Source organism: Nuphar pumila, chromosome 11 (genome assembly GCF_984573655.1).
Source record: "Nuphar pumila chromosome 11, dmNupPumi1.hap1.1, whole genome shotgun sequence".
Classification (NCBI taxonomy): Eukaryota; Viridiplantae; Streptophyta; class Magnoliopsida; order Nymphaeales; family Nymphaeaceae; genus Nuphar; species Nuphar pumila.
This window is the reverse complement of record NC_143259.1, coordinates 111,258,644-111,286,510: the sequence shown is the minus strand read 5'-3', so window position 1 is coordinate 111,286,510 and position 27,867 is coordinate 111,258,644. Positions and strand designations below refer to the sequence as shown.

General features: G+C 37.7%; 1 protein-coding gene across 1 annotated transcript in view; it reads right to left on the bottom strand.

Annotated features, from left to right (window-relative positions):
• MSH5 (MUTS-homolog 5) overlaps nt 1-27,867 on the bottom strand; it is a 226,713-nt gene that overhangs the window by 125,427 nt on the left and 73,419 nt on the right. The window contains exon 16 of the mRNA XM_089980394.1: nt 16,457-16,534. Within this exon, the coding sequence (XP_089836520.1) occupies nt 16,457-16,534 (78 nt within the window). The remainder of the gene's footprint in view (nt 1-16,456; nt 16,535-27,867) is intronic.

Genomic DNA, 27,867 nt, shown 5'->3' with positions numbered 1-27,867 from the left:
GGGAAAACCTATTATCGCAGGTTCAGTTGATCCTGATGGGGCTCTTGGCTGCCGGAAAACCCAAGTAGGTGAGTGGGATTTTCGGCAGCTGCAACATTTTGATTTGGGGAAACTTCTTGGTAACCCCGGATTTTTTTTGGGGGGGGGGTTTACTTCTAGTTTTGGGGGAAAGGGAATGTGTATTCATGTCAACAAAGCATGTTGTGTCTGTTCTATTTTGTAAATTGTAACCTGAGTATGATAAATCGATGTTGGCCAATAACATATGTTTTGTTCTGAAAAATATAAGCTGGTTATATTAATTCCCATTAGCCGATTTTTACTGTTTCATTTTGTAAAACATAGCATGTTTAGGTTGGCCGATTGTGTCTATCTCTTTTTGAAAGAAATCGTAACGTGGTTATGAAAAAAAAAAAGTTATTGTTTACAGCATGCCTCGTTAATCAGTTAGTGTTAACTAAATATCTTGGTACATGCTGATCAGTTCATGTTAATGGATTGCCATGTTATGTGCTGATCCGTTAATATTACAAGTATACCCTATTATATTCTGATTATTATACCCTGTGATACTTTGACTATGGGTTTTGTATTAGGTTACACCAGTTCCTTTACCTCTCCTATTTGTGGATATTTGAGATACATTCTCCTGTATGTCTTGTTCAGTTGATATGGCAATATGCTATTAAATATGCTGTTGTTCAATATGCTGGAGCATATGAAATGTAGCCTAATCTAGTAGGATATTACATTGAAAACAGGTGAGTGCATGCTTATTGAAATTATATCCCACACGAAAAGTTTCTATCCCAAAGTGTCTCTGAGGTTAGAATCATGAGATCATGTAAACTTGGAATGTATATGACAAAAGATTGATGTTGGGCTCCATAGATTTCTCCAAATTGCATTCTTTTGGGGTTTCTCTAGTGTTGTGACTGATTTATATGAAATGCCATGTGCTTCTACTGCCTTTTGTCAGAAAATGTATGATATATTTTGCTTATGCAGCATGTATTCGAAAGTGTATTTTTAAGGCTTAAGCTCATGTTAGTTGTGTTTGAGGAATGAGGGTATTATATTGGTTCCAAACGTATGATGGTTTACTTAGTGATATGTGAACATGTACCTTTTTGCGAGGCAGACATTGATTAGCCGATGCGGTCTTAGCACATTTTTGTTTTAAGGAAATCGGTATTGGAGCTTCTATTTTTTTTTATCTAACTCGGGGTTATAGGGGTTACTGTGTGCCGTAGAATGTTAATTCACAGTCTTGCACAATCTCTATATGAAACGAATTATGGATTCTGTTGTTAATTCAGTGTACTCGTATGCAACCTCACCTGCTGTATGTTTGCCAACATCTGCATTTGATGAATCACAAAATAGGTTCGATTCTTGGATGTACACTGTAATACAATTTAGGATTTCTTAGTTATGTCAATTACTTTTTTTTATACATAAGTTGTTAAGACGTGAAGGGGTCCAGAAATAATAGTAATTCATTTATAATAATAATTCTTTTAGTAGCAAGTTAGCAGAACAAAGTGTGTTATGTGATTGGCTGTTAGCCGATCCTTTGAGTCTGCTTCATTTAATATTACATAACATTGTTTATGGAACCCCTGTTGTGCTAATTTGAGTATATTTAATTTAGTAAAGTCTAACCGGTTATCCGATTTGATTTTAGTCATTTATCTATTCCGGTGCTGTTACTAACTGACATTAAGTCTGAATACCTATGTTTGTAACTATCTGTTATCAGACTTAATTTCTATTCGTTTTTATCAAAATTGAATTCCTCTGATTACAGGTGTTCATTTATGGTTTGGATGGTTGTTTTCATATGATAATCAATGCAAATGCATGTTTAAATTTTGTGTTTTCGTTTGAATTACATATGATAAACCAAAATGCTGCTCATGTTTGAGTTTTGTATATGTCTAGTGATAATGATTGTTATCTGATTAATCAAAGTTAGTTGCATGTATGAAGCTGCATGTTATTCAAATGCTAGATGTCTAGTTAGCTGCATATTACAATAATATGTTGTTCATATGAAATTGCATATTAAACTAATACTCAAGTGCATATTTAGCAGCATAGTAAAATGATATTCAAATTTTATATACTAAGCTGCATAATTTAGTATGTTTAAATGCCTATTTCTTAACATGTTGAAAATGCTCACTAAGTGTATATCTTTTAGAATGTTCAAATGCTAATGTGTTGGGAGAAAGGTATCTAGTTATATTACCAAATCTCTAATATTGCACTACATGCTCAATAAAGGACACCCACAGTGTCTTTGCTTGTTTGGCGGGGCTTTTAATACATGCCACCCTGTGTTGGGATGTCCCAAGTCAAAACCTAATGGTACGTTGTGGCTAATTGTAATTTAAGAATAAATAAATAAATAATAATGATGAGGAATGATGATCTGGTAACCGAACCTATGGGTCGGTTTGTGGCGGGCATATGAATGTCAAGCCAGTGTATTGAGGGTCATGCCTAGACCATCGAAGTTATAATGTGAATCCACATGAAAATGAAAATATAATATTGTTGTCCGACTGGTTTAAAGGCACCGGGGCATTCGTGCTTGACTGGTTTAAAGGGACCGGAGCACTTTGGGTGGGTTATGCAATCAATATGACAAAGGATTGCGACTGGTTTATACACCTTGGTAAAATGACTAAGGTTGGGAATTCTACTGCTATGATAGTAGAAGGAAGTTGGGGAAATGCCCCATACTTCGGGAACATAATTAAATGAAAAGATTAACCCACTCATATTCGGGCTTACCTTGGAGAGGGTAGGTGGTACAAAACTCTGGGGACATGTGTTTGGTTTCGAGCGTAAAGCGACTCGTTGGTCCTAGTCCTCAGAGTTGGGGGACCCGGACTACCAAATGTGTCTTAGGTGGTAGCTCCATGTTCTTCTGCAGAAGTTAGGGATGCATCCTGTTTTGGTTTTGGCCTTTGGGAGGTTCTCTCGGTCACTGGCCGCTCCCTTGGGATTTCAGTCTCAGATAGAATGTTCGGGTTAATAAAATACCCTTGAATAATATACCCCCGAACGTTTTCTTCTGAGATGGTTGCCTTGGCCCACGTGTACCCGTGGGATAATAAAAGATAAACATTAATTAGAACAGTTAAGTATCGTTGTGATGGAGTCATTAAAGAAACATTTGCATATTTTTTCAGTATGCTTTATATTGTGAAATTGTAATGATCTGAAATCCTGAAATGGGTAAATACTATTAAGACTGTATCATAAACTGGATCGGGTTTTCCAGTATGGGTCGGGTTCTCCAATGTAACTTGTAAGTTTATGTCTGGGTATGGATCCAAATACTTGGTCCAACGCAGTTACTGTTTTGTATATGTATATATAAACATAAAGTAGGGCACGACTTCATTATTGAAGTCCCCTTTTGCTGCCGCAGCTCTCTCTCTCTCTCTCTCACGCCTCATTCTCACGTTCCAGCAAGATCGAGTGGGCCGTTCTAACATGGTATCAGAGCAGGCTTCTGCACAGTGAATCGACTCCGAAGGGCGTGTCTAGCAAGATCGACACTGCAGGTGCTGTTCCGTCTAGGGCTATCCAGCGAGATCAACGTCCCAGGTGTTTCTTCTTCCAGGTTCTTCAATCTACCTCCTTTTCTATTTTCTATTTCTGTCTGCATCCTCTTTCTGCCTTCATCCAGCTTTTCCCTTCTGTTTAGTCGTCGTTCCTCTTTTTGTTTGTTTTCTTCCAATCTATCGATAGATTGGACCCTGCGTGACTGCTGTCCTTTTTTTATCTATCTTTTCTTCCTTTTGTTTATCACGTCTGATTTGGATTAGACTGTCGAACCCAAAGGCTATCTGAAATCCGAATCTGCCCAAACGTGGGTTCTGATATCAGATTTGGTATTAAGTTGAAAACAGTCATCAACTGTTTAGGTTCATATATTGTGTTTTGATTGTTGCATCTGTTTCATTCCAGTCTGAAATCAAGATCAGATCTAATCCAAAGATCAGATCTGTTTTCTTAGTTGCTGCTGTTCCTTCATCTGTCACGGTTAGATCTGAGTTCACTCCAGATCTGAAGCGAATCTGATTTTTATTTCTTCTCGATCCAATTTCACTCCTTTATTCTTGATTTCTGGTTATTCCTTCAAGGTCTAAAATACCTATTCATTTATTCTTTATTCTTGATTTAATCTGGTCTGAATTTATTTCAGATCTAAAGTCATTCCTTAAGTGTTTGTCAGCAGTCAGCAACTTTATAGTTCAGTTTTCATGGATTCTGTTACCCTGCCATCTAGTTTTCTAGGACAACTTATCTCAGACAAACTGAATAACAATAACTATTTAACCTGGAAGAGGCAAATACTGCCTTTCATTAAGAGCCTCGATCTCTATGGACACCTAGATGGAACGATCTCTGCACCATCAGAATTTATTGTGCAGGAAATTGTGGACGATAAGGGAGAGACTTCTAACAAGTTGATTCGAAATCTTGAATTCACCACTTGGAGAAAACGAGATCAAGCTGTTGTAGCCTACATTACCTCTACTCTTTCGCGAGAGGTTCTTGTAGGTATTCCAGATGAGTGCTCAGCAATGGAGCTGTGGGAACAACTTGCGAAGACCTATTCTCAAATCTCAGAGGCAAGAATTATGCATTTGAAGAGGGAGTTTCAACTCCTAAAGAAAGAAAGCATGACTGTTACAGAGTATATGAACAAGGTGAAGATCATCACAGATCAATTGGCTATGGTGGGCTGTGTGATTTCTGATAAGGACAAAGTTCAACAAGCGCTAAACGGGCTTGGATCAGATTATCATATGTTGGTAACATCTCTCTTGTGTCTTCCTTCACTTCCTAACTTTGAGGATCTTCGGGCAAAATTACTACAATATGAAATTTCCATTAAAGGAGAAGATGTAGGCAACAATTCAGGAAGCCAAGAAGTATTGTTTACAGGGACAAATTCAGGAAGAGGACGTGGCCACTTTCGAGGAGGACATGGACAGATAAGAAATAATCAAGGGGGGCGTGGATTGTTGCCCACGCCTAGCATGCCGTCAGGTAGTTTTTCGGGAAATCACAATTTCAAAAATGTTCCAACTTGCTATTTTTGCAACAAAAAGGGACATATCAAAGCAAATTGTTGGTACAACCCGCAAAATAAAGGGAAAATGAATGGCACAGGATCGTCAAGCAAGGGAAAAGCTGGAGGAACTCAATGGGATGAAGACAATGTCAAGAGTCTTTTAATATCAGCTTTGTCAGGATTGAATTTCAAACAGGGTGATCAGGGAACTTGGTATATTGATTCTGGAGCTGCAGCCCACGTGACAGGTGATATTGGTAAGATTTTGAAACCTATCCCTTATCATGGAAATGCAAGTATTAAAACTGGAGATGGAGCTCTCCATCCAATAACTTACACTGGAAACGTGAATATTCCTCTTTCCGATGGTTCCCTAAAATTGTCCAATGTTTTTCATTCCCCTAATATTGTCAAAAATATCATTTCTGTTTCTAAATTGGTTGATGACATTCATTCTTGCGTCGAATTTACTCCTTCTGTCTGTGTCAAGGATCCACTCACGAAGAAGACGCTCGTTGAGGGAGAGCGAAAGGGAAATATGTATATCCTCAAAGAGACTTCTTCACTTGTTTGCAGAGCTGGATCGAAATCGTCAATTGGTCAACCATTCAAATTAGATTCATCTAAGGATTGTTTGAGTTTGTCTTCGTACAATAAGCCAAATATTTGGCATTGTCGTTTGGGTCATTGTAATAATTCTTCTCTTGAGAAACTTGTGTCAAGTGGACTTATTTCAAGATCAAGTCCGCATAATAAGGTTGATGGTTTTCTTTGTTCTAGTTGTCAGTTGTGTAAGAGTCATGTACTTCCCTTCAATTCAATAAATGAAAGAGCTTCCTTTCCTTTTGAACTTATTCATTCTGATGTTTGGGGACCTGCTCCACAACCCTCTTTGTCTGGTAGTCGCTATTATGTCACATTCATTGATAGTTTTTCCAGATATACTTGGATTTATTTTATGAAATACAAGTCTGAGGTATTCAAATTCTTTCGTTTATTTCATGCTCTTGTTGTCAATCAATTCTCGACAAGTATTCAACAATTCCAGTGTGACGGAGGGGGAGAGTATCTATCAAAGGAATTTACTGAATTTCTTCAAAACAACGGGATAAGGCGTAGAATATCTTGCCCACACACACCACAACAAAATGGGGTCGCGGAAAGAAAACATCGTCATATTGTTGAAAGTGCCCTAAGTATGCTGCATGACACTCATATTCCTTTAAGTCTTTGGACAGAAGCTTTCCACTCTGCGGTTTATGTAATAAATCGTTTACCGATGAAAATGTTGAATAATTTGACTCCTTATTTCGTGTTGTTTGGTACCCAACCTCAATACAGTCAACTACGAGTGTTTGGATGTGTATGCTATGTTCACATTGACAGTTCCCAACGTAATAAATTTCAGGATAAAGCTTGTAGATGCAGGTTTGTTGGGTACGCTGAAGAGTATAAAGGATATCGATGCTATGATCCAGACACTCGACGCATTAAAATCTCACGAAACGTTGTCTTTGATAAGAACAATGTTCAGATCTCGAACAAAGAAGCAAGGGTTACTAAGGAGGAAGAAAGCTATCAGTCGTGGCTAGCGAATGAATTATTTGATCAGCTAGAAATGGATAACTCTGCTCCATGTCACACAGTAATAGATGAGTGTGAGCCCATGGAAACCAATGCAGAACCTAGTGGGAACGTGTTGACAGTTGCTCAGGGATCTACTGTGCATCCCATCGCAGAAGAAACCTTGACATCAGGTACTGCTCGTCCAGATGGCAGAAGATTCAAAGGGGCAGTGTATGTCAGAAGAAGGGACACACCCCACATAACTGAGCATGTCAGACGTTCGGAAAGGATCAGACACCCTATTGAAAGATGGGTAAGCTATGAGAATTTTTCCACAGAAATGCAGTTATTCGTTGCACAGGTTGAAAAACAAGAAGAACCCATCGATTTCTCCCAAGCCTCCTTGTCATCAAAATGGGCAGATGCTATGAATGAAGAAATGGGAGCCTTGCATGAATGCAGGACCTGGGAAATAGTTCCTAGGCCTCCGGATAAGAATGTTGTAGGGTCTAAGTGGGTATATAAAATTAAGTACAAACCTGACGGATCCATTGAAAGATATAAGGCAAGACTAGTCGCTAAAGGCTTCACACAAGCATATGGAGAAGACTATGACGAGACCTTTAGTCCAGTTGTAAAAATGGGAACCATTCGACTTGTGTTATCCTTGGCGGTTCAGCATGGATGGTCTCTAAGTCAACTTGATGTTAAAAATGCATTCTTACATGGCGATCTGAAGGAGGAAGTTTACATGGAGCAGCCTCTTGGTTATGCAGAAAACAATCCTGAGACACATGTTTGTAGATTGCGACGAGCCATTTATGGACTAAAACAAGCATCTCGGTCATGGTTTGACAGTTTCTCCATTGAAGTACAGCGATTTGGATTTGTCCGTTCTCAACTTGATCATTCATTGTTCATTTTTCGAGAACATCAGGTCAACACCTTACTTCTCATATATGTAGATGACATTATTATTACAGGAAGTTCTTGCAAGCATATAGAGGCTACAAAGATCCTATTGAATCAGAAGTTCAAGATGAAGGACCTGGGTGTCCTACGATATTTCTTGGGGGTTGAAGTGGATCGACAAAATACTAGCCTCTTGTTGACCCAACACAAGTACGCTCTGGATCTTCTGGAAAAGTCAAGAATGAAGAACTGCAAGCCATTGAATACTCCTAGCGTGTTAAACCATAAACTTAGTGCTCAAGATGGGGAGATCTATGAGGACCCGAAATATTATCGTCGCTTAGTTGGGATGCTTCAATATCTTACTTTTACGAGGCCGGATATTGTATATGCAGTGAATCAAGTCTCTCAGTTCATGCACGATCCACGTACAGAACACATGAATGCAGTTAAAAGAATTCTTCGGTACTTGAAGGGTACTCTTGGAGATGGGCTTGTTTATCGTCAATCAAAGGCAAAAGGAGAACATAGACCACTAGAAGTGTATGCAGATGCAGATTGGGCAGGAGATCCAGATGATAGAAAGTCAGTCTCTGGGTATTGTGTGTATGTTGATGAAAACTTAATAGCATGGAGTAGTCGGAAGCAACGTGCTGTTGCGCGTTCAAGTACAGAAGCTGAGTACCGATCCATGGCCTCTGCCACTGCCGAAGTTACATGGTTAAGACATTTATTAACAGAGATAGGAGAAAAAGTGAAGGTTGCGAATCTGTTTTGCGATAATCAAAGTGCCATTCAAATTGCTTTCAATCCTATCCATCATGGTCGAACGAAACACATAGAGATCGATCAACACTTTGTCCGACAGAAGGTAGAGGACAAAGAAGTTATTCCAGTCTATGTACCAACAGAAGATCAAGTTGCTGATCTACTTACCAAAGGACTTACGAGTGCGCGGTTTTGGTATCTCAAAGGCAAGTTGTCCATGGTACAGGACCATGCACGACTTGAGGGAGGGTATTAAGACTGTATCATAAACTGGATCGGGTTTTCCAGTATGGGTCGGGTTCTCCAATGTAACTTGTAAGTTTATGTCTGGGTATGGATCCAAATACTTGGTCCAACCCAGTTACTGTTTTGTATATGTATATATAAACATAAAGTAGGGCACGACTTCATTATTGAAGTCCCCTTTTGCTGCCGCAGCTCTCTCTCTCTCTCTCTCACGCCTCATTCTCACGTTCCAGCAAGATCGAGTGGGCCGTTCTAACAAATACGAGGTGATTGAACTATTACATGAAAGTTATGCATGTTATTGTTATTGCTGTTGCATCGCCTACCTCACTTGCTTATTAATGTTGCATACTATGCCTTACCTGCTCAGTTATTGTTATTGCATAATTGTTTACCTGCTCCTGTATATGACTGTTGATTTTTGTTGTTGCTTACTTGCTTATGTATATTTTGAAAATCACCTATGACACCCACATCTCATACTGGACTCATGATATACCTGTATTAAGAGTTACAGTTTTCTTACTTAGACGTGGTAGTCTAATTCCAATTAATTTACTATTTTTCAGGTAAAGAATAGGGTTTATGAGCGGCTGCGGGATGAGGCATCGGATCGAGATTTTTGGATTTATTGTTCCAGGGATCGCTTGGGTTTCCTTTTATGATTTTAACTCTGATGATTTTCATTGATATTGAAATGAAATAAATGTGTTGGGTTTTCTCTCCACCGTAATGTCTCGAAATACTTAACCCTATATTATTAATTGTTTTCGCTGTAAAAAAAAAAAAAAAATTCCTCTTAAGTTTGGGTTAAAATTTCGGGGCATTACAAACGCTCATATGTATTGTAGTATAAGCATGCTGAAATTGGCTAACAGAGTGAATGGCAAGAGAAATATCAGGTCAAGTATTAGTGAGATAAGTTAGGGCTTCAATCATCTGTCTGTAAGGAGTTGAGTCCTTTGAAGGTTCTCCATCATCTTTTTTCATCTTAACATTGATAACCTCTGGAGTTGTATTTGTTAATGTATATACATAGGGGTATTTTAGTCATTTTGTACATGCAAGGGTATTGTTGTCATTGTACACCTTTTTTTTTGTAAATCTTAGAATAGGATAGAGCTTAATGGTCATTTGAACATAGAGCCATTGGGAAGGCCCCAACGGCTACCTCTTGGTTCCTTTGTGTATATAAAGGGGTTCAAACCCCACACCTTGTAAGGCTTTTGCTTAGAGCTTTTCCTCAATAACATTCAATATTTTTATGTGTGTTGTATGCCCATAAGTGGATGATGTGTATGGTTTATGTGTTTATGTAATTGACCCATAAGTGGTCATTGTGATTATATATGTCCATAAATGACATTTGAACTTCTTCATATTACATTACAGTATCAACTTTTTTTTTCATCAGAACGCCAAGATCATTCTATTATCTTGGTTGTGTACTTAGTCTAAGACAAAAAGTATCCACGAGGTGAATATGCAACTTCAATACCAAGAAAATAACATAAAAAATCAACATCTATCATATAAAAGTTGGTGTTTAAAACATCTTTGATATATAACTAACTATGTTTATCACCTCTTGTGATAATCATGTCATCCACATAAAGAAAAAAGATAACTATACATGTATTAGAAGACTTAATAAACAATACAGTGTTAGTATAACAAGAGTTCAATCCTTGTTGAATCATTACACTACTGAATCGGTCATACCAAGACTTAGGCCATATAAAGCTTTACGCAAGCGACATGTTCTTGGTTTCAACCTTATGAAATCCATTTTTTTTTCAAGGAAAGTAACATTCCTTGAAACATAAAGTTTGTCCCTTTCAATTTGATATCTATACCCTTTTTGGTTTTTGGCATACTCCAAAAAAACACAAGGGAGGGTTTTAGAGAAAAGTTTGTCATTTTTGTTAGTAAGAACAAAGCACTTATAACCAAAAATTCTTAATATTTAGTAATCAAGGGAGATTTTAAATAACTTTTCAATGGGGAAAATATTTTCAAGAATGCTAGAAGGAATTCGATTAATTAAGTAAATCGTCGTAAGAGCAGCTTCGGCCCACAAAGTTTTATGAATATTTTTGGATAAAAGAAAAGTCCTAGTGGTCTCAACAATATGCCTATGTTTCCTATCGGCTAAGCCATTCTTTTGAGGTGTATAGATACACAATTTTTGGTGAATAATACCATGAAGGTTAAGATAACTTTTGAAAACATTTGACAAGAATTCTCTCATAATCGGATCTAAGAATCTTAATGTTTGCCTTAAATTGATTTTTAACATAGCTATGATTTTTTTAAAGCAATCAAATACTTCATATTTAAATTTAAGAAAATATATCCATGTATGCCTACTATAATCATCAACAAAACTTGGTCATTTAAAACTTAATTGTTCATAAACTTGGTTATTTTATTTTTATTTATGTAATATGAAAGTATGAGTCATGTGTCATGTTCTTAATTGCAAGATATTTAATATTTTGCATTGTTCTTGTGAGATATGCATGTAATATATGTTTCTATATTGGTTGATGTTTTATGATGTCTTATGCGGCTCATATAGACATAAATGTTTCATATGTGATCTTATGGTTGTATTTTGTGTAATTCATCATTGTTTCATGTGATATGATTTTTTTAGAATTTTTGCTAAATTTTTCTCATTTTTCTTGATTTTTTTGGATTTTTTATTAAAAATTTTCGATATGATATGATACGATGTAACTATGGGCCCGACCAATACGGGTTAAGATACGATACATACAACCTTGGGAATGATACTTGGCAAAAGTTTTTTGTTTTCTTAGTTTAATGATTGGTCTAGAACTTTAGGACCATTAGTTTTTATAGTATGGAATTGTAACTTATACATTTATTATTTAATTTTAATAAACTAAACAAAAAATCTTGACTCGCCTGGTCACCGACTCACAGGCAGCCAATGTAACGACCCCAACTCCTTCCTTTTCAAAAATGTAAGAATTTTTTTTTTTATATACAGAAACCTTCCCAAGGATCTGGGGTCCTCACAGTTCCACTTTCCATTGGATATCCCATCACCACAAAGTACTGACAATCATCATCAATGAGTAGCAACACCAACCATTTATTTATGAACCGAAGTAAATTGTTATTACCATTCTTTATACAACCAAAGAGTACAAGAACTGAAGAGAACAATGGAGTCAAAAACAAAAATAAAATCCCTCTGCCACTGCCGAACTATCCACTCCAAAATGTGAACCTCGTCCATCCATAGTGAACAGCTCATCTCTCACTGCTCTCCATTTCCTGTAAAACCAACGAAGTAGAAGGGTCAGAACAAAATTCTGAGCACTACTAATTCAAGGAAATTAGGTGAGACAAAGATCATGAGTAAGATTTCATATGTTGGTTTGAGTGAGTGCAGATACAACCAACATGCAACATCCGATCCTGCATAAGTGTAACAGATTATTCATACTCACGGCTAAAGGACAGTAAGATAGTAACACATAGCAATAATAAAACATTTCAACATGCTTTTAAGAAATGAATTGCATACATTTACCATATCATGAACTAGAGATCATTTCAATTGATGCATGACTTAGTGTAAAGAAGAAAATGCATGGCTTCCTTATTATCTTATATTTAAGTTTGAGTTTTCTTTCCATATGCATGACCTTATTTAATGCATACAACTTTAGGTTTCTCTTTGAAATTTTCATCGCCCGCGGATACACCAAACGGGTAAAAACCCCGAGGTCAAGTAGGTTCTCAGGGTAGATTTGCACACAATTTGGTATTTTATTACTGGGTCCCAATCTAGCCCTCGACCGAGTCACCCTCGGAACATTAGACCTCCCCATCTAATGTCGGGGACACCCCACGCCCACAAGTGCCACTTCCTTTGGTACCAAACAAATTCACAGCTGTGACCAACACCACCACTCCCGGGTAAAGTAGTGGGTTCTCCCTAAAACCGTGGCCAGGAGAAAGAACCTCCATATCGGGTTCTGGGGACCAAAAATTCACGCACACGGAGTTTTTGTATCCTCACAGCCTCCCCAGGACTGGAAACTCTAAGATCTCCATTCTCCAGATGGAAGACCTCAGATCAAAAGTTACATTGTTCTTTATTATGTTTTTATTTAATTCAGTTCTAAATTCTGCAACACCCTATGCAAAAGTGAAGTGTAAAGCTCGCATACACCCCTGCGAGAACTCATATGGGACTCCCGCCCACGAATACCCTGTGAACAATGTAATAGTATGCCACCATCTTACATTGTGTAAGTGATGCAGCCAATGTGGAAACAAAACCACTTTCTTAATAAAGTGCACAAATTACCACACCATATGCATGTACTATCCATGTACAAGTGTCTCTATGACACCCCCTACCTCTTATGCATTCATCCATCGTTCATAAATTCATGACAACAATCCATGCATGATATCACATTTTGAAACACACATTGATCCATATATGCACATCAGGCTTTAAACAATACATACTTCCATGTAACTTGCCACATATTTCCACAAGCATTCCTAATTAATACAAACAGCAGTATACTAACCAAGCTCCCATTTAAATATCATGAAATGAAATACTATCATTCATCCATCCATCAGAATGGTGTAAAATCCCAGCACCTACTATAAGAAGTAGTTAGGCTTGCCACACTCGGCCTTTCGTCCTACTGTCTAAGTAGTCCACACTACTTAGACTGCTGGCTGTACTAGCTAGATGAGAGCATCCAGCACATCCCCTGCTCATATTACTGCACACACACCATTATAAAAAAAAACAGAAAAGAAACAAACAGGCTAATCCCCTACGGCTGGTGGTCTTTATACAAAGAAACCACCATTAGCAGCCGACCATGGAGAGACAGTAGTAGCATAAAAAAAAATGCTAATAATGGCAGCCATCGGTACCCATCGAATGTATCCGACGGGTCAGGCTGCTGTCATGCTTGTTACAGCATCTGTGCAACCCTTGTACCCAACCTTTTCTATTATAGGATAACAGATTTGACACAACAACTATAATCTTCCATTGTTTCCTCTAAATTTCAAGAGTACAACATGTAAATTCAGACACAGCAAATTCTCACGCATGTAGAAATAACAAGATTTAACTTCATCGTATTAATAACAAGAAACATGATCTAAATACACCCTCAACTTCATCGATTTTTCCTGCTTTTAAACTACCGTTCCCACGTTATATTCTGAGCAAATAATTTCAGGTAGGCCAAAGAAATTATCATATTATGCATACTAGAATTTACCACAAATCAAAGCATACTAAATATAGCAAAGGACTCTAGCTCAACACACCCATACACCCCCAGCCTGTGCTCATCGATTTCCAGGCTAAAGAACCCCCAAATCCGGGGTATTCCCAGCAAGAACTGGGCTGCCGTAACCGGCTGTCTTTGCCCTCCATCGATCCCATGTCGGCCAAATTAAAGCCCTTAGGATTTAGGGTTGGACCAGCATCATTCCCCAACCCAGACCGCTACCCATAAACCCCTTTTTCCTTTTCGTTTCTTGAAAGAAAACACTAGCAATAATCTGAAATCCTATTCCCAGACCCTCTCTCTCCTCAAACCCTCATACAAGATCGAACCCACGCTCGATCCCTCACCCATTTCCGAGAATAGCCATACCTTTTTACGGTGATTTCCCGGTGGCTGGAGGCTCCCGTCGCGAAGAGGTGCAGGCTGATGGCGTTTCCCCCCCTACTGCCGTGAGGGAAGATCTTCGCAAGAGCCTTGACAGGTGCAGATGGTCGAAGCTCCTGCCGTGAAGGGCTCCTTCCTCCACTGTGTGTGCACCGGTCGTGAGAGGGAGGGAGGTCGAGTGGGAGAAACAAAACCTGAATGTGGGGGCTGCCCCCCCTTTTTAAATGCCGAGCTCCCCCCCCCCTTTCCACCTCCTTCCGAGAAAAGAGGGGTTAGTTACGTTCGGCGTAACCTCCCCCTTTCACCTTTCTCGCCTCCTTGAAATGCAAGAATCGTGCTTGAGGCACGATTCTTGATTTTTATTTCACAATGCTCGCACTCGGGTCCGGGTCCAAACCCTGCGACCCGCAACACCCGTTCCAACATGTGCATGGATCCGGGTCTTTCTGGGCTAATGGATCCTCAGTTGGATCCTTGCGGGTCCAACTGTGGATCCGACCCTAATACCTAAGTATTTTCCTAATTAAATTCATTATAAAAAATCCGAATTTAACACCCATTTATTGATTCCTTTATGGGTCCGAATATCGGGTCCTAGACCCAAATCGACTAAAAATACCCTAATTCTTCCGGATATTACATCCAATCTAATACTGAGTTCAGAGAATGCCAACCATGACCAGCAGAGGTGGAAATCTAATTGAGGAATTTAAGATGATTGAGAATTGGAATTACTAATTCACAAAACAAACCCAAATGCAAAGATCCAATGTGGCAAGCATAGGAGGTAATAAAAAATGTCTTTCTCCCAATTTCCACACTCTAAATGTTTTGAGGAATCAACATATTGGATTTCCATGAATGCGCCAAGCATATATTCATCTTGATGTTGCACACAGACATACATGCTAATTTTGTGTACATAAAGAGAACTCATATATTTTGGTTTTAAGTGAAAACAAAATAGCTCATAAAAATTTTGCAAACTCAGAAAGATGTTTGCAATCACAAATTCAATATAAATTACAAAAGTTTGAAGCAACTGGGTATGCATTTGAGAACAGAAAGGGATGGCTACAAAAACCACAGTTTTAGGGTAAAATAGGAAAACATGCTTTAGAAAATAATTCTATGCTACGTCTTTGCCTCTAAAGTGACATGCACTTCTTTGCATAATATAATAGTCCTAGTCCACTATGCTATGTGAGCATCTACGTACACAGCTTACATCAATCAACATTACATATAACTACAATGGAGTAGGCTAAGATCAATTATACAGCCTATGGTCATAATTCATATAACACTACAAAGTAAATAGAGAGCAGGTGATTGACAAATAACAAATGCATCACACATAAACTAAAAATCATGCATGTAGGGATGTAAACAGGTCAGATTCAGTTAGGATGTGCCTTATACCAAATCCAACAAATCAAATTCAGATTCAGTGCATTGGAAAGTAGACATACTGCAACACTTCATGAAAAAGGGCTTTGACTGAAAATGCATTTTGTTTTGTGTTAAAACCACGTCTTAACAAACATTTGTTCAGATTTCTATACAAAACCACATTCAACTCTGAATCTGACCCATCTGATACTGAATCTGGCCTGATTATAAAATCGGATGCACACTTTTCAACCAGATCTGAGTAAATGGATTTGGGTCAGTCATAAGTATGTTAAATCATCATAAGCAAATGACAGTAAAAGATATACTAGAACACAATTGTGAAAAATAGATGGGCACAGTATTAGCCCTTTTCTTGGTTGACTATGAGATGGGACATAGGACAAGATTTTAATGCTTGAATCCAACTAGGAAAATAGGTATTTGTGTATGTGTGAAAACTCAAATGGTAAAGCATGAAAAATTGACATCGGAGACAGGATTCCGTGAGAATATTTCCAAGATCTTATAATAAACAAATCTACCAAAAATGTACAATGTAGAATAATGAATTAACTCGAGTAAAGAAATAACAGCCCTAGCTTAGAATTGATAGACAACACTTGATTGTGTCCACCCTGTTTAACAAGGTACCAAGTGTCCACGCCCATGTTGACATGGGTGGCCAGTTAGAAATGCCATCTATGACGTAATTATTTTATTATCAAAACAAAGAATTTGGCTAACTTGGAAAATTTAATTAAGAGGTTCCTACCTCTTCACAAAAGCCTTGCCTTATCATTGTCCCATAACCTTTTTCTTTGCTAAGAGATGCATCAATTACCCCTACCACCTGAGAATGTTCAAAATTTAAGAATTTCCTAAACCAACATAAGCTCAATGATATAATCTCCATGAAAAAAGGAAAAAATAAAACGCTAATCACTGCAATTTAATGTTGGCATCACAAAGATCAATAATTTGTCTGACTTCCAAAATTACCATGAAAATTTTATTAAAATATATAATACAGCATGTTAGATTCCAGAACAAGATTTAGTTTCAATGTACAATTTCTATGTACTGGTCTTCTCATGTTGGTTATCTGTCTCATGACACTAGAAACAATGGCTGCATATACTTTCAGTAACAGGATAGAATGTTGGCATATTTGTATATGTTTTCCCGCCCTAGTCTCATTGATATGTTTTTAGTTTTTACTCTTTCTGGTTTCCAGTGAGCAGAACAGGAAGTATCATAATGTAATAGCATGTTATTATCTTGATTGCCAACCCATAGACGAGAATAGACTAAATCGGTTCACAAGTTATAAACCATGATTTTGCATGCATCCCTCTACCATATCTTCTGATTTTGTATCTCTGACAGAAGTTGTTCAAGATCCAAATCATCGATTCTTGGATCAACAGGATGGGTGAAGAACTACAAATATGCACATTAGCCACACTTTACATGTTTTAAATATTCAAACAGTTGAGAAAGTCAGAAGCAAGTTTGCAACTCAACTTAAAGGATGTTCCAAGAATATATGTTTGTGCAGCAGATTGATGGTTTTCATACATAAAATTCTCTAGAGAATGACTGCAAATTGCATCATTCCATATCCTTCTTGGAACATGAATCACAGCCTTACTTTTACAAGACCAGATCTGGCCTATGTCACTAACCAGATATCATAGTTTATGCATGCTCCTAGACGAAGTCATATGGATGTTGTGAAGAGAATTCTTAGATACATCAAAGGCACGATAACTGATGGCCTTGTATACTCCAAGCCAATAAATCATACATATTTGACGAACCTTGCAGTGATTGCATATTCAGATGCAGATTGGGCAGGAGATCCTTCCATGAGAAGGTCAGCTACATGTTATGGAGTATTTTTAGGAAAACATTTGGTTGCATGGTCCAGCAAGATACAAAGAACAGTAGCCAGATCAAGTACGGAGGCTGAATATATGTAATATAGCATATTTTCACACTTAGTTAAATATGAGATTTTCGAAATTTTGGCTAAATCTGGGAGAAAAATCGTTTGAACCTCGATTTTAGATTGATGTTTTTGAGTCTGGGTTTGACCCAGATCTCATCAACTAGGTCTAAACGAGCCAATCGAAATGTGAGAAAATGTTTAATTTTCGACCTTTAAATTCGAGCGAAATTCGGGTTATTTTCAGACAAAATTCGGAATTTGATATTCGTGTAATATATCATTGGATGCGTCTCGGAATTTTGAGACACAACAACGTCTTGTTTTCCTGATTCTGAGTTCTGGTTCGCTTGAAAATCACGTTTTTTCTAAAAATTGAGCAGTTTGTCGAAACGGATCCGGAGTTGGAACGGATGGGATCCAAGGCCTACGATCCGAACTAATATGAATTTGAGTCTTATTTAAGTCCTACTTAAATCTGGATTTAATCCAGATCTTGATCCATTTTCATTTTGGGTATGGGTTTGGATCTTGAACCCGGATTTGGATTCAAATCCAATCCCCATGATTTTTCCAGCTTTAAATCGAATATAAAGATTTATTTTGGGGTTTAATAAGGTTAGGAAACCTTTTGAGTTAATTTAGTTATTTTTTTGTACCTTTAGATAATTTTTAGTTAATTATTAATTAATTAATATTAATTCTGAATTTTATTTTTGGGGCTGAGTAGGACTCTTTAAAAGAGTTTTTTTTCCAGCTTAAGAGAGGTTATGAAAGTGTTTTAAAAGAATTGGAAGTTTTTGTTTTGAAAAATCAACATTTGGTAGTATTTCCAAAAAATTAGAAAACTATAGGGAGGAAAGAGAGTTTTCATCTTTTTGGGAACTCTCTTAGAGAGGGCTGGAGAAGAAGGGGCGACCTCCCCTATGGGGGCTTATAAAAACACTTCAAAAAGAGAGAGAAAAGAGAAGGAAAAAAAAGAAGGGGGAGAGAGAAAGTAAGGAAAAGAGAGGTAAAATGAGAAAGAAGATGAGGATATTTGATCTTTTTCGGCCATCCAACCCTTGATCCACCATTATTTTCCTTCGATTCACGCAAAGTGTAACGCCCCAAAATTTTAACCCAGATTTTTCAGGATTTTTTTTTTTTTTTGAAACCAACAAATGAGTCTAGGGTTAAGCATTTCAGAACGATACAGGAAGGTAAAAGCAACCATACCATTTATTTTTATTTCAATAATAATAGAATCCAAACAGAGTTTATCACATCATCAGTCTTAAAACAAAAATTTCAATCAAAAAGCCATTAGGACCGCCAGGGAACAAATAGATCCAGTTCTGGTCAGCGCCGCATCCTGCTTCGCTCAAGGACTACTCTGTGCCTGAAAATGATAAAAATTATAGGAATTAGACTGCCACGTCTAAGTAGGAAAACTGTAATTATTCTTGCAAGTAGATCATGTGTCAGGTGTGTGATGTGGATGTCGTGTTTGATTTTCAGTCTATACATAAACACATAAGGAGGTCGATGCAACAGCAATAACAGACATATATCTAAATAAAAAGGTAGATTATGTAACAGTTATACTTAATCACAAAAAGCACGTTATGCAACTACAACAATTAAGCAAGGTATTAAGCAATTAAAGCAGAACTTACACTAACATGAATAACATCTATATAACATCCATAATATGAATTCAATTAACTAATATATACACAGTTTAGGATGTTGTTTCATCATAAGCACCAAATATAAAGCATGACGAAAGAGTATGCAAATGTCTCTTTAACGACTCCAACACAGTGATACCTAACTGTTCTAGTTGATGTTTATCTTTTCTTATCCCGCGGGTACACACGAGCCAAGGCAACCATCACAGAAGAGAACGTTCGGGGGTATATTATTCAAAGTTGTTTTATTAACCCGAACATTCTAACTGTGACTGAAATCCCAAGAGAGCGGCCAGTGACCGAGAGAAACTCCCAAAGGCCAAAATCAAAACAGGATGCATCCCTAACTTCTGCAGAAGAACATGGAACTACCACCTAGGACACATTTGGTAGTCCGGGTCCCCCGACTCTGAGGACTGGGACCAACGAGTCGCTTTACGCTCGAAACTAAACACATGTCCCCAGAGTTTTGTACCACCTACCCTCTCCAAGGTAAGCCTGAAACTGAGTGGGTTACTCTTTTTATTTAAATTTATTTCCCGAAGTGCAGGGCATTTCCCCGACTTCCTTCTACTACCACGGCAGTAGAATTCTCATCCTTAGTTTATTTACCAAGGTGAATAAACCATCCAAGTCCCTTTTCCATATTGATTGCTTAAACCCACTCAAAGTGCTCCGGTGTCTTTAAACCAGTCAAGCACAAAAATTAAATTTAAGTTTCTTACTAGTGTTTTGATCATTATTCATAATGTTTCGGTGTCTTTAAACCGTCAAGCACCAAGGCCCCGGTGCCTTTAAACCAGTCGGGCGCACAACCTTTAATATTAAGTTTTTCATCAGTTTTATTGCCATAGCATACAAGCTAATAGTCTAGTACCCGTACCGGGTATTCAACCCATATTGCCCATTAGGCTGGGTTTCCCAAATGACACTAGTTATAGTTCATCCAATCCATTTTGTGTTATGTTCCAATATAATGGGTATAGTCCCTTTTAGATGATTGAGCATGGTGCATATACGCAACAGCTAATGGAGTACTGCTGAAACAACTCACCCAGCCTATCTAGGCCTATAAATTTTGAATCCAACATGTGCAAGAATTAAGTCTTAACATTTTCCTCCAACAGTCCAACTACAGTAATTGGGCCTGTTGGTTATCACAATTCAGCATGCAAATTTTGCCATGAGCATAAAATTGGGGTAAAGCAAACAATGTATAGGTATCCATTACAAGTAGTTTTCTTCAAAATAATAAGTTGCTCAGTTAAGGCTACTTTTCATATGCTACAACCTATTGATCAACATATTGCAACCTAATATAAGTTAACCAAAGTTATGTATACAGGTCCTAGGCATGCCTCACATCAACCTTTCATATAATACTTAAAGAAAGTTGCACAAAACAATTCATGAAATCTTTAAAAATATGTACAGAACTAATTCATGAGCTTCCAAGCATTTTGCCTTCAAATATCAGATCTTGATGAAGTCAAAAATACAATCCTTTAGTTGATAACCGAGTGCACGAAAAACCAAACCGCACTTAATTCAATTACTCGAAATAGTCCTGTATTTAAGTGTGTGAGTGATATGTGACCTGGTTACATACTAATCTACGTGTTTAAGAATCAGCATACTATATTATGTATTTATACCACAGGTTATTTGCAAGATAGAACCCTTAATAGTGGTACAACAATATACTTAATAGTAACCTGTGAAACCTTACCTTAACTTTATGGATTTGGAAACATAACATGTTAATATAAGGGATAATCAGAATCAGAATCATCTAAAAAGGACAAGCAGAGTCTGATATATGAAGTTAATGTGAAATAGCTATCAACAGCTAACCAGACTTGCTAACAGTAAGCGAAGTCACTTCACTGTCAAATGGTATAAAACCGATTTGAGAACAGACTACCTATAATACTTTTAGTCACGTCAGCATACAGTATCAACTTACCAAGTCCTAAATGTTAGCAGGCATACCACTCATCAATATCTGGATAGATTAACAGTTAACTAGACAAAACAAAAAGATTTCAACACTTTCAATTTAACATGAAATCAAACTCAAAAATTAACAGAGATTCATATACTCGACAACTACCCAATCGTCATATTGGTTTGGGTACCAGCAGTGTACCCAACCATGACCCATACTGCAGAAAATCGCAAGATACCCCTTAAAAATAAAGAACATGTACAGCTATTTAGAGATTCGTGAATCCCTTAACAGGACTCAGCAAAAATCCCATTCGAAGTCCCCTCATTTTATTACACGAATACCCCATCACTTATTTGGATTTTTCACTGTAGCCGAAATTGAAATTTCCTTTTTACAGAAATGTGAAACCAATAACCCCCTTTACGATAACACTCCTAAACAAACCCTATCATTTTGGGTTGTAGACAACCTACACTCCACCAACACATGATAATCCTGAAAAAAAACAATCACAGAAACCTACAATTATCCGGTGAGGGTGTTGCGGCATCCACGAGAGGTGTCGGTCGGCCTGGACAGCACCACCACCGGAGAGGTCGGTTGCGTCTCCTGACACGGCTTCAAACAGCAGGCCCGAGCTCGGGGGAGGGGAATCCGAGGGTTAGAGAGAGAAGAGAGAGAAAGGGGATGGCGAGAGGGAGAGGAAAGAGGGTTTGGGGTCCCTCCTTTGTAGGTGGGTGGCCTCCCGAAAAGGAAGGGAGGTATACCCTCCCGGCGGCTGCGGGGTGTTCCCCCACCTCCCATCTCCTTATGTGTTAGGGTTCGGCTGAACCCTAACACCCGATATCTCAGGGGAGAGGGTTTCCCCTCTCAAAAACTTTTTATCGGGCAACCCATATCGGGTTGCCCCCTTTTTAACCCCTCTTTTCATTTAACAGGGTGTGGGTCGGGTCCGGGTCCGAACCACGACCTGCGATGCCGGATCCGATTGCGGTTTGGATCCGGGTCGCGTGGATAGCAGTGGATCCAGGGGGTTGGATCCACTTGGGTCCAACAGTGGTTTTAAAAAAAAATTATTATTACTTATTTATTTATATAGTATTTCTAAAATACTCAAATATGCACATTTTTCTTTCGGATCTAATAACGGATCCCAGGCCCAAATCCACATAATTCTTTAAGTTTTAGTGTAAAATTTGTGGTTGTTACACAAAGGTATGGGTTTCTCTTTTGTTTCAAGTGAGAAAAAGAGCATGGATTCGTATTCCATGCAATGTTTTAGTAAAAACCATAAGAAGAGAGTAAATCTGAATATTTACTCCAAGATCCATGGTTAAAATTAATATATTTGCATCGTTTTCGGAATTTATTTTGGTGATATATATATATATATATATATAAATATAAATATATATAGATACATGGTGAAGCCACTGATCTAAGGTGTCAGTGCTCCAAAACGATTTTCTGTACTAGTCGATGCACATGTTAAAAACAGAAATTTGTTTTGGTGCTTGCTCATGAAAGAACCACTTCCATGTTCAATGTCAATTCTGCACTTATGATTTCATTATGAATTTTTGAATGCAAGGATTCATATTCGTATGTTTTTCATTGTTGTGGAAAATCTGTTGTAGCATGCATGACTTAGTTACATGAGCATATACATGAATACGTAAAGTTTTAAAACTGGTATACATATAGGCCCCTGACAGAAGCTCTTTTTTTTTACCGTTTCCCGGGTTCGGGTGGCTCAGTTGGGGCCTCTTGTTGGGTCTGCTCGAGGAGGCTAACAAGATCATCAACACGATGCCTCTCGAGCCCAACCGCATCGTGTGGAGGACTCTGTTGAGCGCTTGCAGGTCTTAAGGAAGAGATGTGAACGTGGAATCGGCAGAGAAGGCCGTGAGAGGTCTGGCTCGGCTGGGTACAGCTGAGTGGTTTAAAAAAAAAAAAGAAACATTATATAATTATATATATGTTAGTCCAGAATTACACAGGTTACACTACTGATGTTTTTTTTTCACATGTATATACTCATGTTTGAGTGTTTAAGTGGTTTATACATGCCGATTGTTTAGCAGCATACATGATCCACTTTTATACATCCTACTAGGTCTGTGTACAGTGGAATCAAAATGCATGAATCATGTAAAGTGTTAGGTAGGCATCAATGAAATCAATATGACAGAAAGGTTTTGAGTGCTGCGATAATTTTAGCTAAACATGTAATCGTCCGCAATGGTCGTCGTATAAGATGTCTCCTTTGTATAATCTATGCTGAATTAAAAGTAGTAACACAAGGTTGTCCTCTTATGCATGAACACGTGGCGGTATGTTCCCTGTATGCATAGATGAGGTTGAATTAGTATATGAAATTTTCAGTCATGTGCTTAAATTTCCAGATTCGATATATGTGTTATACTCAACCCCATGCATGTAAAAAAAATGATGTGTTTCCCTTTCATGTACTTGATACATTATGTTGAGTCAAAATGATATTGCGAGGCTATAACTTATGTGTTTGTATTCACTAAATTGATGTCGTTGGCACATGCATCATTACTTGAATGTTCACATGCTTAATTAATATTGTACTGCATGAAAACATGTATCTGACATGAACATGTGTATTGAATGAAAACATGCAATTAAAATGAAGTGAATTCATGCACATGTATTTTATTCATACACATCCGTAAATTGTCATAAATGAATGTGCATTGGGAAGCATTGAAAGAATGCATTGGCATGTTCCTTAAGATTTTTGCATATGAATGCATAGATAATCAAGATGGATCATGGTAGGTTGTGGATGCCTTGAGCCGGTGTGCTCCTTGCTTTACTTGTTTATGTGTTGCAAAGACCATATTTGATATTGTGGTTTTAATTGCACTTTTTATTGTTGCCACGGGTGATAGACCATGAAGAGCTGCACATGCTGATTTGCGAGCTTATGTTTGCATGTTGATTTGCAAATTTATGAAATTGATTTTAATAACAGAATAAGAAAAAAAGAACTGTGTAATTAACGTTCCCTTGATGTCCCATCTTGAGTATGAAAATCTTGAGCTTAGCGGTTTGAGGACCGTGAGGATACAAAAACTCCGTGTGCGTTGTTGTTGCACCTGAACCCGATATTGAGGTTCTTCTCCTAAACACGGTTTTAGAGAGAGTCTGTCACTTTGCTTGGGGGTGGTGTGTAGACACAACTGTTGTTTTGGTATACCAAGAAAAGTGGCACTTGTAGATGTTGATGTCCGTGGTGTTCCCAATATTAGATGTTTTATAATGTTCTGATGGATGGTGTTGTTTCCTGATATCGGTCAAGGGCTAAGTTTGGAACCCAGTAATAAAATACAACTTATGCGCTAAGCTACCCTGGGAACCTAACTTAACCTCGGGATTTTACCTGTTTGGTGTATCCGCGAACAACGGTAATTAAAAAGAGAAACTTAAATTGTGTGTATTTAATAGGAACATGCATATGGAAAAGAAAACTTGACTAAAGATAATAATGTGTTCATACATATGCATTAAAATCATGCATATTCCTGCTATGCATAAGATCATGTATATTTACTTCTTCCCTTAATTGTGATATATTAAATAATGCATAATGTTGTTTCTTAATGCATGTTAAATGTCTTTAATGCTTAGATTATAACCTCTGTTGTTATTAAATGTTCCCTCATGATTAATTGCATGAATAGTTAATTGAATTATGAATTTGTCATAAATGCATCTGTAATAACCTCAATTTTTTACATTAATTGTTTAAATTTATCTGAAAATAATAGGTATTTTTTCTAAAGTTGGGTGTGGGATCCGCATTTCGGATCCAGGATCTACAAAGGATCCATATATATATATATATATATATATATATATTTAAGAAAAATAACTAAGGATAATATAAATCATATTAAACATAATATATACATATATATAACCTTTTAGTACGTGGACCCTGTTAATTTTACCTATGAACAAACGTGTTCTGCTGCAAGCACGAGAAAGGATGAAGGAAAGGAGGGAGCTTTCAGAAATCGGCAGCCACAATTAACTTGTTAGCTGCAGTAATACTTCATTAGGCTTAATAGGGTTACAATCAGTTTACAATGACAAAGGTGCCCTTCATTAGTTGCATATGTTACATTAAAATACAAAACAGAATTCGTGAATGGATATGGATCCTTTATCGGATCCATATTCTAATACCCTCCCTCAAGTTGTGCATGGGAGTGAACCATGTGCAATTTGTTCTTCAAATTCCAAAAACAGTGTCTTGTAAGACCTTTTGTAAACATATCGGCAACTTGGTCTTCTGAAGACACATAAACTGGTTCAATCTCTTTGTCTGCTATCTTTTGTCTGATGAAATGTTGATCAATCTCAATATGCTTAGTCCGACTGTGATGAATAGGGTTGAATGCAATTTGTATAGCACTTCTATTATCACACATAAGTGTCGAATTTGAGATATCCTCTCCCATCTCTGCAAGTAGATGCCTAATCCAGGTCACTTCTGCTGTGGCAGCTGCCATAGATCTATACTCTGCCTCTGTGCTAGATCTTGCCACAGCCTTCTGTTTTTTGCTACTCCATGAGACAAGATTTCTCCCAATGAAAACACAGTATCCCGAAACAGACCTCCTCTCATCTGGATCCCCTGCCCAGTCTGCATCCGTATAGGCCAGTATGTCATGTTTTGGTGTCTTCCATGAAGATTGAATATATATGAGTCCATCACCCACCGTTCCTTTTAGATAGCGAAGGATGCGTTTGACAGCATCCATGTGACCAGTCTTTGGTTCATGCATGAATTGAGATACTTGATTAACAGAATATACAATGTCTGGTTGAGTAAAAGTAAGGTATTGCAACATACCCACTAAACTACGATATTTGACTGCATCAGGATATAACTCACCATCACAAATACTGAGCTTTTGGTTGACAACACTGGGTGTGGGTAGAGGTTTACAATCTGTCATTTCTGCTTTAGCCAGAAAATCAAGAGTGTATTTGTGTTGAGTTAATGACATTTTTTCATCTTGTTTGTCCACCTCTACACGAAGAAAATATCTTAGTTCCCCAAGGTCTTTCATTTTGAACCGCATACTCAATAAAGCTTTAATTCGTTGAATGTGGTCTGGAGCATTACCAGTGATCACAATATCATCAACATATATGAGTAAGAAAATCACAGTGGTACTATTCTTGTATATAAACAGAGAATGGTCAAGTTGGGAACGGAAGAAACCATGTTTCTGAATTTCTAAGGAAAAGCTTTCAAACCATGACCTAGAAGCTTGCTTCAAACCATACAAAGCTCTGGTTAATTTGCAAACATATTCTTTTGTGTCTCCTTCTGCATAACCTTGAGGTTGCTCCATGTAAACCTCTTCCTTTAAGTTCCCATGAAGGAATGCATTCTTAACATCAAACTGACTAAGGTTCCAACCATGTTCAATTGCCAAACCAAGAATAATGCGAATAGTTTTCATTTTCACTATTGGGCTGAATGTCTCATCATAATCCTGACCATATTCTTGAGTGAAACCCTTGGCAACAAGACGTGCCTTGTACCGTTCAATACTACCATCCGGTTTATATTTAATTTTATATACCCATTTGCATCCAACGACATTTTTATCTGGAGGACGGCCAACTATCTCCCATGTTTGACACTCGTGAAGTGCCTCGATCTCCTCATTCATTGCTTCAATCCATTTGTTGGATTGGATAGCTTGATGAAAACCAAGTGGTTCATCGTGTTTTTCAATCTTGGATAGGAAAATTTGAAAGTCCATAGAAAAGTTTTCATAACTAACCCATTTTTCAATAGGATGCCTTATCCTGCCTGATCTTCTTAGTGCTTCTCTGTTATTGGACGATGCAATGTATTCTTCAGTAGGTTCATTTGTTCGCTCTCTGGGTCTCCTGGTATACACATTACCTTTGTATCTCAGACATTCTGTTTGTGATGCAACATCCGTAACCGTCTCCCCATGTATGCTTTCAGGGGTTAAAGTAGTATGTTCGGCAGTTTGTGAAATAAGTTCAGCACTAAGCCATGGGTCATACCAATCAACAACTGCACCAATATGTTCACGATTGACGTCTGATTCTTTTCCCAGAAAACTATTTTCATCAAAAACAACATTTCTGGAAATTCTTTTCTTATTGACGGGATCATAGCACCTGTAACCCTTGTATTCATCTGCATAACCTACAAATTGGCAAATAGAGGCTTTGTCCTGAAATTTAGTCCTCATGGATTTGTCAATATGTACATAACATGTGCATCCAAAAACTCGTAACTCATTATAATCGGGATGTGCCCCAAAGAGAACATAATAGGGAGATTGATTTTCAAGAATGGGCATAGGAAGACGATTTATCACATGAGTGGCAGTGTGAAAAGCTTCAGTCCAAAGACTAATGGGTAAGTTACTCCCATGTATCATATTCATTGCGCTTTCCACAATATGTCTGTGTTTACGTTCAACAATTTCATTTTGTTGTGGAGTGTACGGGCAAGAAACTCTACGATGCATCCCATTATTTTGGAGAAAATCTAAAAATTCTCTGGAAGAATACTCACC